The sequence below is a fragment of the Hyaena hyaena genome, unplaced genomic scaffold (genome assembly GCF_003009895.1).
Source record: "Hyaena hyaena isolate Hyena2069 unplaced genomic scaffold, ASM300989v1 scaffold_239, whole genome shotgun sequence".
NCBI lineage: Eukaryota > Metazoa > Chordata > Mammalia > Carnivora > Hyaenidae > Hyaena > Hyaena hyaena.
Window position 1 is genome coordinate 2011989 of NW_024080871.1, and position 18771 is coordinate 2030759.

At 34.0% G+C, this 18771-nt stretch overlaps 1 protein-coding gene across 1 annotated transcript in view; it reads right to left on the bottom strand.

Moving 5' to 3' along the window:
• Positions 1-18771, bottom strand: part of DACH1 (dachshund family transcription factor 1) — a 425335-nt gene that overhangs the window by 121073 nt on the left and 285491 nt on the right. The window contains exon 4 of the mRNA XM_039244384.1: positions 12511-12683. Within this exon, the coding sequence (XP_039100315.1) occupies positions 12511-12683 (173 nt within the window). The remainder of the gene's footprint in view (positions 1-12510; positions 12684-18771) is intronic.

The following is an 18771-nucleotide window of genomic DNA, read 5'->3' on the forward strand; positions in this document are numbered from 1 at the left end:
ATCAAATAACATAAAAATGAACATATTATCAGTTATTTTTCCAAACTAAATCAAAGGTATACTTCTAAAAGATTTGTGTTCTTTAGTTCACACATCAAACAAATACCCTAAGTCTCTAAAAAACAAAAAGATACATGATTTAAAAGAACAGAGGAGATGCCTGCGTGGCTCAGTTGGTTAAGCACCCAACTTCAGCTCAGGTCATGATCTCTCGGTCTGTGGGTTCAAGCCCCGTGTCGGGCTCTGTGCTGACAGCTCAGAGCCTGGAGCCTGCTTCAGATCGTGTCTCCCTCTCTCTCTCTCCCCATTCCCTGCTTATGCTCTGTGTCTCTCTGTCTCTCAAAAATAAATAAGTGTTAAAAATTTTTTAAAAAGAGAATAGAGAATTCACATCTGATTGTTGAAAGTTACTTCCTATCTTCTAATTATAATTCAAAAATCAGCTGGTACTATAAATCCTCTTCTTTCTAATATTCACTCCTCTAAACTATGAAGCAAACTATACATTTATTATGTATTCAGTTTGATGAGTTTGGTCAAGATCTAGAACATTCCCATAACCCCAGAAAGATTTCTCATGCCCTTTTCCAGTCAATTCCTCCCAATTTCCATAAACAACCACTTTCTGAATTCTATCACCATAGAGTAGATTTGCTGGTGGTAGAATTTAATAAAAATGAAATCATATAGTAAATTCTTTGCATCTGGCTTCTTCACAACAAAATGTTTTTTTGAGATTCATCCCTGATATCTCATGTGTCATTAATTTGCTCTTTTCTTGTGTAAATATATTCAACTGCAAAAACATCCCACAATTTGTTACCCCCTCTTCCTCCCCCCAAAATATCAATAAGGTCATGTACTTAACTGCTTGAAACAATACTGTGCTTAATGTATCTTTCAAGTATCTGTTCAGATATATCTTGGAAAAAGCATTCTTAATCCTTTATGTATAATATTGTATAGAATCCTTTTATGGTCCGTATAAATGTATTAATACATTATGCTACAGCTAACTGCATAAATGACCAGAGATACACTAAAAGGAGTCTAATTGATTTCTAAGAACACAAGTTTGTCTAAACTTTAAAGGTCAATTCCTCATACACCTGGCTCTCACACACAAAAGTACATGGTATGTATTAGAAAAAGAACATTCTACATATATATGTGTGTGTGTGTGTGTGTGTGTGTGTTAATGTTTATTTATTTTGAAAGAGAGAGACAGAGAGCAAATGGGGGAGGGGCAGAGAGAGAAGGAGACAGAATCACAAGCAGGCTCCACACTGCCAGGGCAGAGGCTGATGCAGGACTCAAACTCATGAACCATGAGATCGTGACCTAAGCTGAAATTAAGAGTCAGATGCTTAACCGACTAAGCCACACAAGCACTCCTGGAACATTCTATATTTTTAATTGACATAACTAAAATTTTCTAAATTAACCACTCTATTTTCTTCAAAAAGTCACTTTGGCAATGTTAATTCATCAATACATTCTAATATTTCTTATCCTAATTATGTAAGTGATCATATATGCAGTGGCACATGTTTGGATGCATGCAGATAAAGTGTAATCTTGAAATAAATCAATTCCTCTAAAGTCATTTTGTAAGTCTGAGTTTCCTGTCATAATAGGTTTCTTACTGATGCTAATGGAAAGCATGAGAAACTGATTTTTTCCTGAGATATTTAGCTCATAAAACACTTAAATATTTCATGCATAAAATTTTGGCAACAATGATTATGCCTTTAAAATGATTATTTCTTTTATTTTCCACAGAAGTATAAAAAATATTTCATTAGCCAATATATTTAACTGTCAAAGCTTTCCTTGATGATTCCTTTCATTAATGCATTATTCACTTATTCTTTATATATTCAAAATACTCTAAACATCATATACTAAACCAGGTAAAAAATAAACTGGATTTTAATCTAATGTAAAATACATCTTAAAAGCATAATTGGAGGCTTAGAAAATGTAGGTGAAGTTGTATTTCATTTAGCTTTAGCTTATTTTTACTTTAATTATAATTGTTTATCTAAGAACAAAGGATACAAAGACAATACTTAATACTTTGATTTAAAGAAAATATTTTAATTTATGTAAATTTTTATTATTTAAAAGCTAAGTATTCAATTGAAACTTTCTGTAAATTGAGACACAACATATTCAGTCATTTCACTTAATGTATAATTTCAATCTTTGGAACATGATGTATTGTTCTTTGAAGAATTTCATTAAAGTAAAATCCACTGAGCAAGTAAGATTTGAATACATTGTTGCACAATAAATTAATTTATTTCAACAGCTTAATTCTTTTATCATATTTATATGCTTGCCTTTCCAGAGTATGCTATAAGATGGAGAATAATGGAGACAGTAAAGAATTGCTTAGGAGAGAATCTCATAATTATTACTGAAACAAAATAGATAATGAGTTTTATTCAGACATAATAAGAAAGAAGCAGTTCAATGTCTATAGGGAAACTATGTAAACTGGATTTATCATTTCATTTGTGTAATACCCTTTAACCTCCAAGATGGGCCTGAAGTAGGACAAAGAGGAAGAATATTTAATTTAATACTTCAACACACTGCTTTATAGTCCTACATCATAACTCCACCAATCAATAAAACACAATCCTTTGCAATGTTCCATCTTTATAAAACCAGCCACAATAATAAATGAAAACTTAAGAGGAATACCCTCTCATACACAAAAAAAGGTCATACTAATAAACAAATGGTAGCAGAATAACAATAAAGAAAAAGCTGCATTTATTGCCTCTGGGTAGAACAAGAAGTATTAGTCTCCAAGATAATTCAGAATCAAAGGTGGAATTCAAAACAAAGTATTCCAAAATTCTAAAATAAAAAGTATAAAATGCTCAGTATTACACATGGTGCAGTTGAACATTTAAAAATTTTATTGTCACAGCTGCCTCTGTCCATCACAAAATGCATTATATTTTATCAGCTGAAAATATTTTCTTAGTGTAGGTCTAAATAATCAGAACTCAATCACAGTTCATTTCTCTAAAGGATTATTTCATTTAGCTTCATGTTGTTCTCTTTTTAATTATCTGTATTTTTATACGTTTATCAGTTAGAGATTCCATCAATGAAAATGTTATAAAACTAGAGAGAAGATATTTCTAACATTAAATGCTATCATGATGTAACTTTTAACTTACAAAATTGAAGTTGATAGGCACTTTATATAACCTGAACTCCTGAGCTTTAAGACAACTCAGACCTATTCATTCATTCATTATTCAAAGAATATTTACTGAACAAGCCAGTGTCCTAGGCTCTGGTTGTATATATAAAGAAGCAAAACTGATGAAAACCCTTTCCCTCACAGAGCATGTATCATAAACCGGTAAATGTTAGTGCAGAACCATGTATGTACACTGATTAAGTGTGACATCTAAATTTCCATGTTCTGAAAAAATTATCAGAGAAAATAAATAGTAGACATGGGATTCTAGATGCTGGAAAATATTTTAAAGTACTTCTGGAAAACACAGTAAACAATGCTAATATACTTGCATCTGGTAGAGGATCAGACAGACAACATGAAAGTTCCGTGACTCAAAGTTCTAAATTGAGGTTTCAAGGGATATTTACATAGCTCTTTTTGTTTGTTTTCGTGAGAATACACAAGAAATACTCAATGTTGCTAAATGTAAAACTGGTAGGACCCATGAGTATAGTCATAAACAACTTAGTTTTATTCTACCGTCTCTTCATATTTATTCAGTGGTAGTGGGGGACTATATATTTTCCCTGCATCTGCATGAAAATTCAGGTATCCTCATAATTTCAGATTACTATTTTTAAATATATTAAGTCCTACAATTACTTCAAACAACAATATACAGTCTTGGCTCAGAGATTATAACCCATCCTGATGTCATAATAAATACTATCGTCTTAATGAAAAGATAGGACTTCCTCCTTTCACGCACTCAAGGAAGGGGGAGCAGAGGGAGGTGAGTGAAGAGAAAAAGGTAAGTTTCTGACTCGGCCATTGCTGCCATTCATTAACTGGCATAATTCTCTCTGTGCATGACGCTTAGACCCAATTCTTTCTAGGTAAGGCACTGTATATGTTGTTAGAGGCTACCACCACACTGAACTGGTCCTTTGCAGTTCTTTAAGGGTATAATTCATCTCTATGTTCCTCAGTCCCCTAAATGTCCTACATAGTTGAATCTGGCAGTTTGATTTAAATTGAGTTTGAGGTGAGACTACTTCATAGATGGCGTTACATGTCTCCATCAGAAACACATAATGTCTGCTTGGCTGCATTTTATGATGTCCCCCCCCAACACACACACACACATGATCATGGTCTAGACTCCACTTCATTAGGACTGGCAATTTGGTGACATTCTAAATATACCATTCCTTATTCATTTTTTGGCCAGAAGATTTATTTGGACAGAAAAGTTCCCCTAATGAATTAATGATTATCCTGAGGAACAGTCTAGTCTGTATGGAAAAGTCAGGAAAATTCTTGATCCCACCCCTTTATCCTATGCTTTTGTCCTTTAAAAGAATCCATTCTCTAGAATTCAAAGTTGAACCATAAATTTATTTTTTAGCATGATTACAAGCTTAGGGATTTAAACATATGTGATTTGTTTAAGTACATTGATGTAGGGTACACCTAGTTGTGGTTGTGTTTTAATACTCTTTTTTTGAGCATCTTCTTCATATTTAATATCAATACCCAAATAAACATTAAGAGAACATGTTTAACTACTTCTCTAAGTCCAAGTAAAAGTTGTATGAAATTGGTTTTTGTGTGTGAAAAAAATGTCTAAAAGTAACACACACATCTAGCGTTATTTTTGATTGCCCCAAAATAAGCTGTTCTATACCTAAAAACAAGCATGAGGTACATGATATTGCTTTAGGATTTTCATGTACTTTGAGAATCAGGTCATCCTGGCTCTAGATTTCATAATATTTAACATTTTAAACTTCATGCACATAAAGTCCTATTTACTAATATAGTACTTTAAGGACCTGCTTTGAAGGAAAGTATTAGGGAATAAAAATTTTATACATTGTATTTGATTATTTCAATGCTTAATTTTTTTAAATGAGAATGTCATAAAGTGTCTCTGCTTCTGTCTGTCTGATTCTCTCTCTCTCTCTCTCTCTCTCTCTCTCTCTCTCTCTCACACACACACACACACACACACACAGTCAAGAGGAGTCAAGAGGTCAGTGGAGAAAACTAACAAATTTAAAATATATTCCCTGTCCTCAAAAACCTCTGTAATGTGGCATGAGAGAAAGATGTTTATTCAAGAATGTAGAGTAATTTGAATGTTGCCAAATTTCTCAAAAGCAATTGTATACTACGCCTGAAAAAAACAAAATCTGAAAAAATACATTTAAAAATCAGCTTTGTATACAAATGTACTACAGAACTCCCTAAAAGCAAAATGCAACATTATTTTTAGGTGAAGAAGCCTGTACAAGAAAAAGAGACAGTTCTCACTATACAATTGTGATCCTATTTCAAAAGCTTGACACAAATGTCTTATAAGATTCTAGAAGTTACTTTTAAATAGATGATTGTGAATATTTGGGGAGAAAATAATGGGAGAAGATAATGTCAGCATACAAAAACTTCAAAAGATGTTATAAACACGAATGTAATCAGTGTGGCAACCTGGGTAAGTGGGAAGGTCATTAACCCCATTGCACAGAAAAGGAAACAAAGACAGAGATATTAAGTAATTTGTCTGAGGTCACATGACTAATAGGTACTAGAAATGGAATATAAACCCAAGAACTCTTCCACCATAATCTGTTTTAAACCACTAAAATATACTGCTTTTCTTTTTTTTTCTCAAAATTTTTCAACAAGAACCATTTTTTCTAAGTCCTGATGATATCATTGTGAATTTATTAAATAAAATGTGAGAAAAATATTGATTAATTCAGGGAGATTTGGGGTTACTTGATGAATGATACCTAAAGAGAATCAATTAGTAGAACATTTCAGCCTATTAGGAATTCTCTAATGACAAGAGGAATTGATCTCTTGATTTATACTGTTTATTTTCCTCAGTGATTTAAAGTAATTCAAGTAATACATCCTTTTACAATTTGGAAATGATACAAGGATTGTATAAATAGCTAGTATGATAGTTTAGAATGTTAATACTCAAAAGTATCTAAATAATAGGCTTCCAGTTATGAAATGAATAACTCACAGAAATAAAAGGCGCAGCACAGGGAATACAGTCAATGATATTGTAATAGGGCTGTATGGTGACAGATGGTAGCTACACTTGTGGTGATTATAGCATAATGTATAGAGAAGTTGAATCACCATGTTGTACTGAAACTAATATAACATTGTGTTTCAACTATGCTTAAATTTAAAAAGTGAAGTGTCTAAAGAGCCTAAATCAGTGGACTGGGAAATACACTTAATATGGATAAATGCAAATCCCTAGTAAAAGTAAAAAAAAAAAAAAAAAAAAAATCAAAGAATTGGCTTAGTACAATTTCATGTTGAAACGGCATGAAACAAATGACTGTACTGAATCACACATTCAACTAGCAAAACAGTTTTCTGAATTCTGACTACATTTATAAACTATTGTCCATATTGAGGTTTCTGTTAGTTCCAGTGTCTCTTCACTACCCAGTTCACGTCTAGAATATCGTATGGGAGGGATTGGGGTAAAGGGGGGTGATTTTTAAAAAATGGTCCACCAAGAAGCTTGATGAGAAATGGTCAAAAGAAATTAGAATATTTTGTCTGGAGGAAAGACACACTATAGGTACTACAGCAGAGGATTTATATATTTAAATGGCCAGAACACAGAATTTGTAGACCTTTTTTCTTCCAGGAGAACATAATAAACTTGAGGTAGAAGCTAATGAAGACCCTCCTCATTCTTGAGTTTGCTGAAAATAGAATAGGTTTTCCACAAAAGCTTAGACACATAAAAATTGGTAGGGAGGACGCAAAAATTATTTTGCCATCATGGGAAAGCTGGATTATATAACATCTGACATCTCAAGTCTATGTCTCTTTCATTCATAATATTCATAGAACATTATACAGTAAAAATATATGATTCTCAATGATACATAATAGACTAATACAGAGCCTCTAATAATTTAATATATACTTACAGGCAATTGGATATTAGGGATTCAAATTAGAATTATTGTCTAAACAGTATATGCCCATTTTCCTCTTCAAAGTTGTCTTACTAAATTATTTCCCATAGTCCAAACCAATCAGCCAGAGAAAGTCTAAATTTAACACTTTGGCAGATTCCATCATGAAGGCTTGCTTTTAAAGCAAATAACAATGATATGGTGGTACTGTCTTCATCTCTGTAATTTTCTTTTCCTCATTCCCTTTAATTTCTTTTATTTTTCAATGCCAATGTCCCCATCACCTTTGAGAGTTTAGTTTGAGCTGCCTCAACTATCCACTGCCTAAGATTCACAAGGGATTGAGATCATCATGGTTCTAATGCAGGTACCAGCAATTGTGTTTTGCTTTTGTTTTTTTTTTTCTTTTTCTGTGAAGAGCCAGCTAGTCAATACTTTGTTCAACCCTGCTTTGTATGTGAAAGGAGCCATAGATGTTATATGTAAAGAGTGCAGCTAAGTGCCAAAACCATTTCATTCATAGACACTAAAATTTGAATTTCATATAATTTTCATGTGTCGTGAATGATGGTCTTCCTATGATATTTTTTCTCGCCCACTTAAAGGTGTAAAACCATTCTTTTTTTTTTTTATTTTTTTAATGTCTTATTTATTTCTGAGAGAGAGAGAGACATAGTGAGCAGGGAAGGGTCAGAGAGAGAAGGAGATAGAGAATCTGAAACAGGCTCCAGGCTCTGAGCTGGCTGTCAGCACAGAGCCCAACGCGGGGCTCAAACCCACGAACTGTAAGATCATGACCTGAGCCAAAATTGGATGCTCAACCGACTGAGCCACCCAGGTGCCCCATAGTGTAAAACCATTCCTAACTCACAGTCTATGCGAGAACTGGAAGCAGGGTGAATTTGACCCATGGACAACAGCTTTCAGACCCTGTTCCACTGCATGTACTGGTGTGCACATTCTCATGTACTGCATGTACTGCTTGTACTGGTGTGCACATTCTCATAAACAGGTGTATGAGAAAGTCATTGGAGCTTCTTTACCTCCTGGAGACAGGTAATGACAGAATGTTTCAAAAGTTTGTAACCCTGAGACATTGTTTTCACTTCCCTTCTGTCCTATAAATTCTTATTACCATTCTCATGTCGGTTGTTTTCATTTTAATTCGTGTCATTACTCTCAAAAAATGTAAATGGTACAACTCCAGCACATGGAAAACCCTTCAACCTTCTATTTTTCCTTCAAAGGCTATTTCTCTTGTTTTATCATTCCCTCAGATGGGGGAAATCTTCTTTGGTATTTAACATTTCATTTTTAATCAGCCTTCATAATTAGAATCTTTTCAGGCAAACAAAGTTGCAAGCACTATCCTAATTGCCCACTTGGGTCCCATACTATTTAATGTGACATAGGAGTCAAACATTTTCTTTGGGGAAAATCAAACTTTCTCCAAATTAAGTTTAACTAATATATATCATGGGAGTTTACTAAACACTGCTTGTGCTATAAAGTCTTCTATATATAAATTTAGACAGGTTGATTTATTAACTTGCTTACCCTAATATTTGGAATTCTATAAAGAACCTATTCCTAACCCTTATCCTCTGAGGCCATGCTCTCGATTTCTCTCATGTCTAAAATATTTTTACCAAAAATTATTAGAATTATGTAATGCTTTCCTTGAAACATGGTCACTCTCTATGATCTTTAAGTGTCAGCATCAAGTTTGAAAATATATAGGTGGCCGGCCTCCAAGGAAAGGGGCGAATGGGCCCTTCAACACTTCCACAGTGGCCAATGGAACTTCACTTTGATGCAGGCAATTAAAACTACCAGCTTGTACTATTAATGATAAATAATAGTTTTTAAAACTATCACCTTTTATTTTCTCTAATCATTCTTAATTAGAGCCATTGTGTCTTATTTAGCTCTTATCAGCATTTATATCAACACTGCATTCAAAAGTCCAGAATTTCCTTTAACCTATCCATAGCCAAGTTTCTGAGAATAACTGCCCCAAGAGACTAGAAAATGGAATATCACTATATTGTAGGAAGTGTTGGCACACAGTTCAAGACACAGAGCTTTATCACTTCTCTTATTACCTTTTTGCATATTTCCTTCCTTTCTCCATGCCTCCCTCCTCTCCATTCCTAACCTTAATTTAAGAAACCTAAGGAATGTTGCTGACTTTTCAATAATCTAGACTGTTTTCTAAAGATGTCTTCCAGAGGAAACCCAACTGCTTCCTCCTACTTACCTAACTGTTGACAGCTGAGGATTTGTTAAAGGAAGTTTCATTTTGTAAGTATTCTAATTAACATTGGTTACACCATACACGATTTTTAAAATATATGTGTATTGAAAAGATAAAATAAATCAAGCTTCCTAATGTAATTGGAGTCTTCTGGGTCCAGACATATGTAAGCTACCAGCTGATGTCTAAATTATCTACAGTTCATAACTAAGTCACCCGTTATGATTTCAAACTGCTAAAATCTGTTCTTCTGCCATTTTTCTCCCTTAACTGTGATTCCATATCTTGCCTAAATGAGGAATTACAAAAATTTCCAGTTTTGAGAGTGAAAATTCTATAATTATTATGAAGACAATTCTCTAGAATAATAATTACTAAATTTAAAAAATGAGAACAATCACATCCTATAACTAATACATAGTACCTTGTCATTTTTTTTAAAATAGCTATCGAGTACAATGATAGGAATACTTAGGCTTTTTTCTTCAGCCCAAATCTCCCTCTAGGTCACTTCAATGAGTGAGGCAATGAGAATGTTGAATTCTCGGTAATAACTATTACCAAAAGTGATCATAAAAGGAATTCTGCAGTGACCTCTTGATTAACAAATTCTTTGGCAACAAAGGAACCCTCTAAAAGTCACTCAGAATAAAGAGGAATTTTTTTTAAAGTTATCTTCTTGGTTCCTGTCTGATGACAATGTAGCATTCACTGGCATTTTCTTAGCTAAAGATTTTTAACAAGTGGATCTAGCTAGGTCTTCTGTGATACATATATTTTTTCTGGTAAGGATAGGTCAGTAAATGATATGAGGGACTAGTATACATCTTTGTTAACAGATCCATTGTTATAAGAAAAATTGCTATTAGCATATTATTGCATGTTCTATATAAACAGTAACATGGCATTTTTTTAAAAAAGGTAAGATATTATCTATCATTTTGGTATCACACAGAGCATTTTCACTGCCCTAAAAATTCTTTGTGTTCTCCCTATTCATTCCTGCCCCACTCCCTGGCAACCACTGATCTTTTTAGTATCTCTATAGTTTTGCCTTTTCTAAAGGGTCAGACACTTGAAATCATACAGTGTGTAGCTTTTTCAGCCTGGCTTCTTTCACTTACCAGTATACATTTAAGTTTCCTCCATGACTTTTCATAGCTTGATAACTCATTTCTTTTTATTTCTGAATAATATTCCATTATACGGTGTCAAGAGTTTAGTTAAGCTACTCCATGGTATTGCTGCCTAGGCATCTATTTTATTTGGCCAACTGTCCTGGAGGGGCCTTAAACTACAAAAGCCCCCTCATGTGAGCACATGCCCTAGAGAGCAGCCACAGAATAACAAGCACATGTAAGCAAGTGAACCCTTAATATGACTTCCTCCACACACTTGTGATTAATGGTCTCCTCTTAGAAAGGACCCCTGTGGGGCTTACCAAAATTCTGCTCTTCTGGTTCAAATATCCCACTCTAGCCTTAGCCTGGGAACCTCAAAGTATTCCACCCATGGGCCCTAACGCAGGCATCTGTTCCAGGTCCTGCCTTGTTCTCTCTGCACTCCGTCTTTCCTCCCCATGTGGTCCTCAAGGTATATACCTCAAGGTACTTCCACCAGGACTCGTGAGTAATAAGGTTTTCTATTTCAATTTTCTTATGGTCTGTTTTGGACCATGGCTTGCCATCAGTCATCCTATGTTCCACTTAATAAATGTTAATTTAGCAAAGTCATAACATGTGGATGTACCACTTTTTTCCCCCCTTTTACCTACTTGCTTCCAAATTTGGGCAATAATTTTTTTTAAAAAGCTGCTATAAATATCCACGTGCAAGTTTTTGTGTAGACGTAACTCTTCTACATCTTTGGGTAAATACCAAGGATCTGGCAAAATACATAATCCTATGGTAAAAGTATGTTTAGCTGTGTGAGAAACCATAAAACTGTCTCTAAAATGGCTATATCATTTTGCATACCTACTGGCAATGAATAAGAATTGTTAAAAGGATCTTTTATGTAAGGCATGCTCCAGAGGCTCCCTTACACTCAAGTGTATTATATTCAGAAGAAAGAGGTAATGATTATGTCAGAGAAGGATGAGCATTAGATATCTTTTACCTAATTTAAAAATTAATAATATATTCTGAAAATGCATTTAAAGGAATTTTGTTTAAGTATGTACTATAAAATAAATTAAAAGTATTCACGTACAGATTTAAGGATATATACATATCCTCCCACACAAGGAAGAGAGAGGGAAAATTGTGTATATACACACACATGTGACCTTGTATGACAATAGTGTTATCTTCCACATATAGTGTATTTTTTAATTTATAAAAAGTATTCAATTTTATTATTTTGTTTAGTGTTTACACTTGCATTGTATTAACTATTTTTTATAGAATAGGTAGAATGGAATCAGAAAGATTGCGCCACATGCCCAAGACGACACAACTATTAAGTGGCAGAACCAAAATTTAACACTTCTGGTCTTGTAGCAACAAATCAGGCACTGTTTCCCACATGTTAAAGCTCATAACATCATACACACATACACTGACATGCATGCATTCATACATACAATCATACATTTAAACATATGTGCAATTTGAAATATATCAGTTAATTTTCCATATCCATCTCTCTCTTAATAGATAAAACACAAGGGCTCCTGGATGGCTTAGTTGTTAAGTTTCTGACTCTTGGTTTTGGTTCAGGTTGTGATCTCACAGATATAAGATCAAGCCCCACAATAGGCTCTGCCCATGGAGACTGTTTGGGATTCTCTCTCTCTTCCTCTCTCTGCCCTTCCCCTGCTTCTCGCTCGCTCGCTCTCTCACTCTCTCTCTCTCTCTCAAATAAATAAACAAACTTAAAAAAATAGATACAACAGAGAACTTAAGATTGGGCTAGGCTGTCTAATACTGCACCACTTGCTCTACCTGGTTCTAAGTACTATAAGTGATTTTTCTCACAATTTATTTACTATCACTTGTTTTGAATTTAGAATTACTTGTGGAATAAAAAAATAGATTGAGAGATGGTGGCTTAAGATGATGTTTGGCATAAGCCAAAACAATTACCTTTATAACAGATGTCTCAACTCTGGAAGGGGGACTCTGAACTTGTGCTGCTGCCGCCATATTTGCAATGGTGCTGAGATGGTTCATCTGGCTCATTGCCATGGTGACAGACGCTGGAGGTAGGCTGACAGGAATTAGAGGGTGGGGCATCATCATAAAAGGAAGTTCCAGTCCTATAAAAAATACACGTATATCATCATTGCTCTGTTCAAATAAAACTATGAAACATGGTATATCTGATTAAAAATAGTAAAGGATATAAATCATTGAAAATTGAAGCATTAAAAAATGTTCTAATAATGATTGCCAAAGAAAAAATATTTGTCTCCTTTATACGTAACAATACTCACTCACCACTCAAGGAAATTAACTTTAAAGGTAACCAGTTCAGTGCCATGTTTTATCACATCACCATGCTTCATGTGTTTAAACAAATGGTCAATCTGTTGCTGCATTATTCTTCTGATCAGTCTAATTCTTATTTAAAAGATGAGGGATTTCTTTAACATCACAATTAATTATCTAAATGTAGTACCCCTGTATTATGTCCTACATTTTACTATACAATAATTGATTTTTTTTTTTTTCTGGGCAACTACCATTTTTAGTACTAAAAACTGCCATTATACAATTTGGCAGAAGGTGGCTCTACTTAAGATGGTAAGAGAGGTTGCCTAAGTGGAAGGCTATTAAGTCCAGGAATGTAGGGTCGGGTAACAGAAGCCTGGGATCCCTGTGATCGGCAAGAGAACAGTATTTACTTGTCCCAAGAACCATCACAGCTACTTATGGGGAATGCATATAAATCATTTGGATGCAGTATTATTCCAAATCTTCTAATGGTTAATTTGAAATGAGGTTTTAAACAGTATATCACATTTTGAGTTGGCCAAGTGATTTCTTGGAAAATAACCTCAAGTAAGGAAATTTCCCCGAAACTGTATGTTCATTCCTGTTTAACTATTTCTTATATGGTTCCACAGTTTTAAAAATGCTACAATATTTAGCCAACTTTTTGAGTCTAATCTGGTTTGACTAACCAAATTAAGATAAAATGGGCTCCACTATATACCTAGAGAATTAATTACTTCTTGGAACTGAAGACCCCTGGTAGTTGTAAAGTTACCCTGTATTAAATGATGTTCTAGCCACCATTCAGAGTTAAAGTTCCTCACTTAATTCCCCCACAAATCCTAAACATGGAATCATTAAATGCCCAACTTGTTTAGACACAGCACAAAGAGCCTAAAAGATCACTTTACGAAGGTGAATAATGTCAAAGCAATATATTAACTATGTGTGCATCAATAAATATATCACTCTTATTTAAATATAAGGAAACAAAAGCTGATGATTATGGCAATATAGTGTCAAAGCAAAAACAGTACATTTGAGAGCTTTCGTTTTAATAATGGGGCCATGTCTTGGATTTCAGTAGATTTTTAAACACCTTAATAGGATACACCTTAGAAGGTATTTATGAATAATTTCAATTTAGCCATGCCACCCAATTAAATTAATACTAACTTATCAGCTGAATCTGTTGAATATACAAACAACCAACTTGAAAGGAAATTTCTGTAATGTCCCAGTCGGCTTATGAGTTTTCATTTCTTAAAAAAGGAAAAGAAATCATATTTTCATATAATATGCTTAGAAACAGCAAAGTTGGTAAAACTCCAATTTAAATGCTTTTTAGCACTATTAAAAGCCTCATTGTAAAATCTCTATGACATAGTTTTTAATGAAGAATACTTAGTTACTGTCATGATTTTTTTTCCATTTACTTCATGAAGACAGTTAAGCTTCAATATAAATTCAAACTCATTAGCTCAATACTGTCTGAAACTGAGTAAATTGTTCAGAAGTGGGTAATGAAAACCCAGTTCAAATTCTTCAGCAATCAAACAAAGCAATTTTATTAAACAATGAAAAGAATCAATTAAAATGGATATCTTTATTATCTTTATTATTTTATAAGAAACCATGACAGCTTTTGGCTAAAAAAGAGTTTATAGCTTCATCCAGAAATGACTCACATAAACGAAATTTCTCCAGCTTGTTCCTACAATATGATATAAAATTTCACTTCCATATTCACAAATGGACCTATTTTATTTCTCTACTCACACCTTTTTGACACTTACACCAATGTCCTAGTCAAACATGCAAAAACTGGAAGTATGTGAATTTTTCAAATGTATGAAGTCAAGAAAATATTTAGTGATGGAACATGATAAAAATTCTACTCTATAATGCTTTTATCGATGTATGTGCAAATTTTTTCTTTACATGTTTACTTTTTATAGTATCATTAGAAACAATAGTTGAGGCATAATTATGACAATTGGTATAGAAATAACACTTTGGAATAAAAGTTATTTGAATATGAAAACTGGATTGGGAATTTGTAATTAATGGATAATTTTCTCTACACATTTCACTTAAAATATCCAATAAATGCAAGCATTACATTTTTATAGTATGTTGCTTATTTGAGGATAATTGAGAGACAGAGTACAGTAAAATACCCACATTCATTATTTTAAATTCAGTTTGAGTTCTGCTTATATCTATTATCTCCTTTTGTTTCTCTGTTCACTTGAACCAATTTCTCTTTTTATTTGAATTCTGATTGCCAGTTAATACATTAGAAAAAGTCATTTTTCCAAATATATTTCAATTCTACTCTCATAGTGGAGAAGCACCGTGACTTTGTTTTTTCACATTATCAAGGTATAAAATATTAAGCCAAACTTCTGATTGAATCATTCTGAAACAGATTATAGACAAAATACTATCTATTTTCACATCTCTTTTGCATCACAGGATATTAGTCCCTTGTGTGAGGGTAAATATCAATCATCCACATGTGAATTTTCCATAGCAAGTTGATAACACTTGATTGGATTTTCCCACTACATAAAATGCTCCTAGCCATCTCCACCAATCATCATTTGTTAAATACTCATGATGTTAGCTCATTTGGGTAATACATAGAGCAAACAATTAAGAAACTAAGTCTGATGAAAAATATACAATATATAACTAAGTCAGCTGTGATTTTTGCATTATTTATAACATCCTTTTCCTCTATTAGCATGAATAAATAAGAATTGAAAATAGGCCACTTCAGAACGAGACATACCCATAGTTATTAAATGTATAATTTCAAGTGCTTTGGGTTAAGCCAATATGTTTAGTGATATAAGCCAGTATATATGTACTATGCCTACGTGCAAATGTATATACACACATGTATACCTTTAAAGTTAAAGTTTGCCACTGTGACCACAGGAAATATTGCAAGAGACAGAAGATAAAATATATAGGAAATTCTAATATTTGGTAAGGAGAGTTAGAAACAGAAAAAAACCTGACTCATTTCTCTTTCCCCATTCTTATTGAATCAAACTGTTTCTTGACTTTACAGTGGAAGACCAAGGTGAAGCTGATCTAGCCTTCATGTCCTCAAAGAACATATACTATCACAGGATGTCAAGGCATGTGTGCAAAAACTCAAAAAACACAGTAAAATTCTAAAATGGTTTAAGCAAAGGAAAAGGGTCATGAGTTCATGAAAAGACTCAGATAGTGGATCCAACTGTTGATTACTTGAGATCTGTAATCATTGTAATCATCTTAATGTTGGGGGGAAGGAACTGAAGGGAAAGAGATCTCCCATGCCTACGCACAGATTGTGGAGAAGGGCAGGAACACTGTCAGACTAGATATCTGCTTACTACATAGGTTCAGCTGAAGGTAGAATGCAATAGGCGGCTGCTAGATGCTGAAATTAAGAAGTGTAACCACAAGCACAATGAAGGCCAGCTATTAATGCTATGGCATGATTTTGGTGGAGTGAAAATTAACAAATGGAGTCTTGCAACACACACAGCCAGAGGGAAGTGGTACATAAATGCAAGAAAAAAATTGAAATAATGCCTGATTACCAGTCTGTCTCTAGCTAAAAGACTATTAATTATGCATGTTCCATTATCTGAAACAATTCACTTACCTGCCTACTGCACAGATATTAAGAGTTTACCAATAAAAATGTACACAAAGATATGGATCTTATACACAAAAAGGGATTATGTGTGCTTAGTTTTCCTTTGTGTAAAAAGATGTGCATTCTTCAGCAAAGTTATCTTAAAATTTAGTGTTTCTGAAACTTGAATTTGTAAAGACTGGGTATGGGACTTTCCCATCTTCCACGCTTCCCACCCAAACATTAAAACAGTTATACATTCTGGAGGAAAAAGTAAAACAACTTGATGGACTATCTTGGTCTTTTTCAGAGCTCAGACTACTTTTCTTGGGTTGCCCCTATTCTATATTTTATCATATTTTGTGATACATATTTTATGATGGACCAGGTTTTAAATGCAGAAATATACTGCCTTGGGGAGAAACCCTTAAATTTTGAAAACTATCTCTACTCTAAAAGTAGCCAGATGATGGGACATTCAGAACTGCTGAATTACAAATAGAAAATTTTTTTTCCTCCAAAAAAAGGAGGAAAATGTGTTTGTGCCTTCAAACACATTTTGTCAAGGCTCCCTTTTCTGTCCCTTAATAACCTTGAGTATTAAAAAAATCCATTCAAGTTAACACTCATCTCTGTTTCTCCATCTCTATCAGCACTGGCCAGCCCTAGAACCTAGGTAGCCTGGAAGACAAGGGCTTGGTTAATTTTTCATCCATCCTCCTCCTCTCCTTCTCCTGGATAGTAGGATAAAGGTCTCCTACCCAACTAGTTCCAGTTCGTGTCCTCCCTGCTTCTATGACTATGCCTTTCAGCCACTTACATCTTCCACATGGCAGGTGCCTAAATGCTAAGTATCTCCTACTAAGTCATGTCTGGTCCTTTAAGAGGGTCCCTTCCAGAGGAATTTCCTAGCAGCATGAGTCCCTAACAATGGACACCTCCTTCAGCTTCCTGGTCTTCTAAGCTTCCCAAACTGCTACTGCCACTTACCAAGAAGGTCCTTCTCTTGGTGTGGGTCCTCTTGTTCTGATGATGGCCACTCTCTCTACCCTGCCACCTCTCAATTCCTTATCCCCCGCTCAAATATATACAGAAAACAGATCAGCAGTTCACACCAAAACGGAAATCCAGCTTTGAAATGAGGGGGAGGCACCTGGAAACTTTGAGTAATTCCCTTGGAAACCCCTCCCTTCAAGTGGTGGTGTGGAAACACTTTCAAAAAGAGATCACTGAATCACAGCCTTTCCATTAGATGCTGTCTATTCACTATAAAGATTTCTTCAAATCTCCTCTCTCGATGGTCTGACTCTCTTATAATGAAGGAGGAGAATATTTGGGGTCTGGAGTGATAGTAAAGATAGGCTGGTTAAGGTGCTAGTGATAAGTAGCAGGTGTTTTTCACTTTCTTTAAAATGAGGTGTGCCTGGTAACTTGTGTTCTTGTGTGGGACCACAGGAAAAATACTATTGAATACCTCTTTATATGGTATCTTTAATAGAACCAACAATAAATATGGCTCAATTATAAATAAAAATTTAGTAAGTCATTCTTGTGAGTAAACTGAAATAAAGGAAAGAAATGTGAACCCTAAGCATTTGGAATGTTATTTTGCAAATCAACTGAAACAATTATAATTGAGACAGAAGTTCAAAAAAAATATTGCCATGAAAAAAAATTAAAGAATGATTAAATGTGGAGATGATCATTGGCAAAGAAGATCACTTTGTTTTGTGGAACCCAACTTTTAAGTAGAAAAGAAAATATAAAATTTTGTGGTGAAGGATATTATTGGTTTATCTTTAATTAAAAAAAAAAATCCACTAACTTGGGTATGTCTATGAGTGGCACCAAATATTGTAGCCCAGATAATTATATTTATTACTGAATCCTCCATATATATAATGAGGAATAGATTCTAAAAGGGAAGGCGATAGTATACTATCATGAATTTTAGATAGAAAATATTTTGCATATAAAAATTTATATTTTGCATATAAAATAAACACAAAATTAAGGTGATCTGTAAAAAATGAACATCTTTCAGCTACCATGCATTAAAATAGTAAAAGTACATGTAAATGTTATTACCCTTTATACCTAGGTAACATGTAACTGTTCATTCAGATCTTCCCACAGGCTGACCCTGATAAAGGAGGCAAATCTCAAAGGGACTAATGGTCACACCACTGCTTAGTGAGTGACACTGATAGACTGTGACGGGAACCTGACATTGTCAAGATTCATTTACAATGAAAATGATGGCAAGAGTA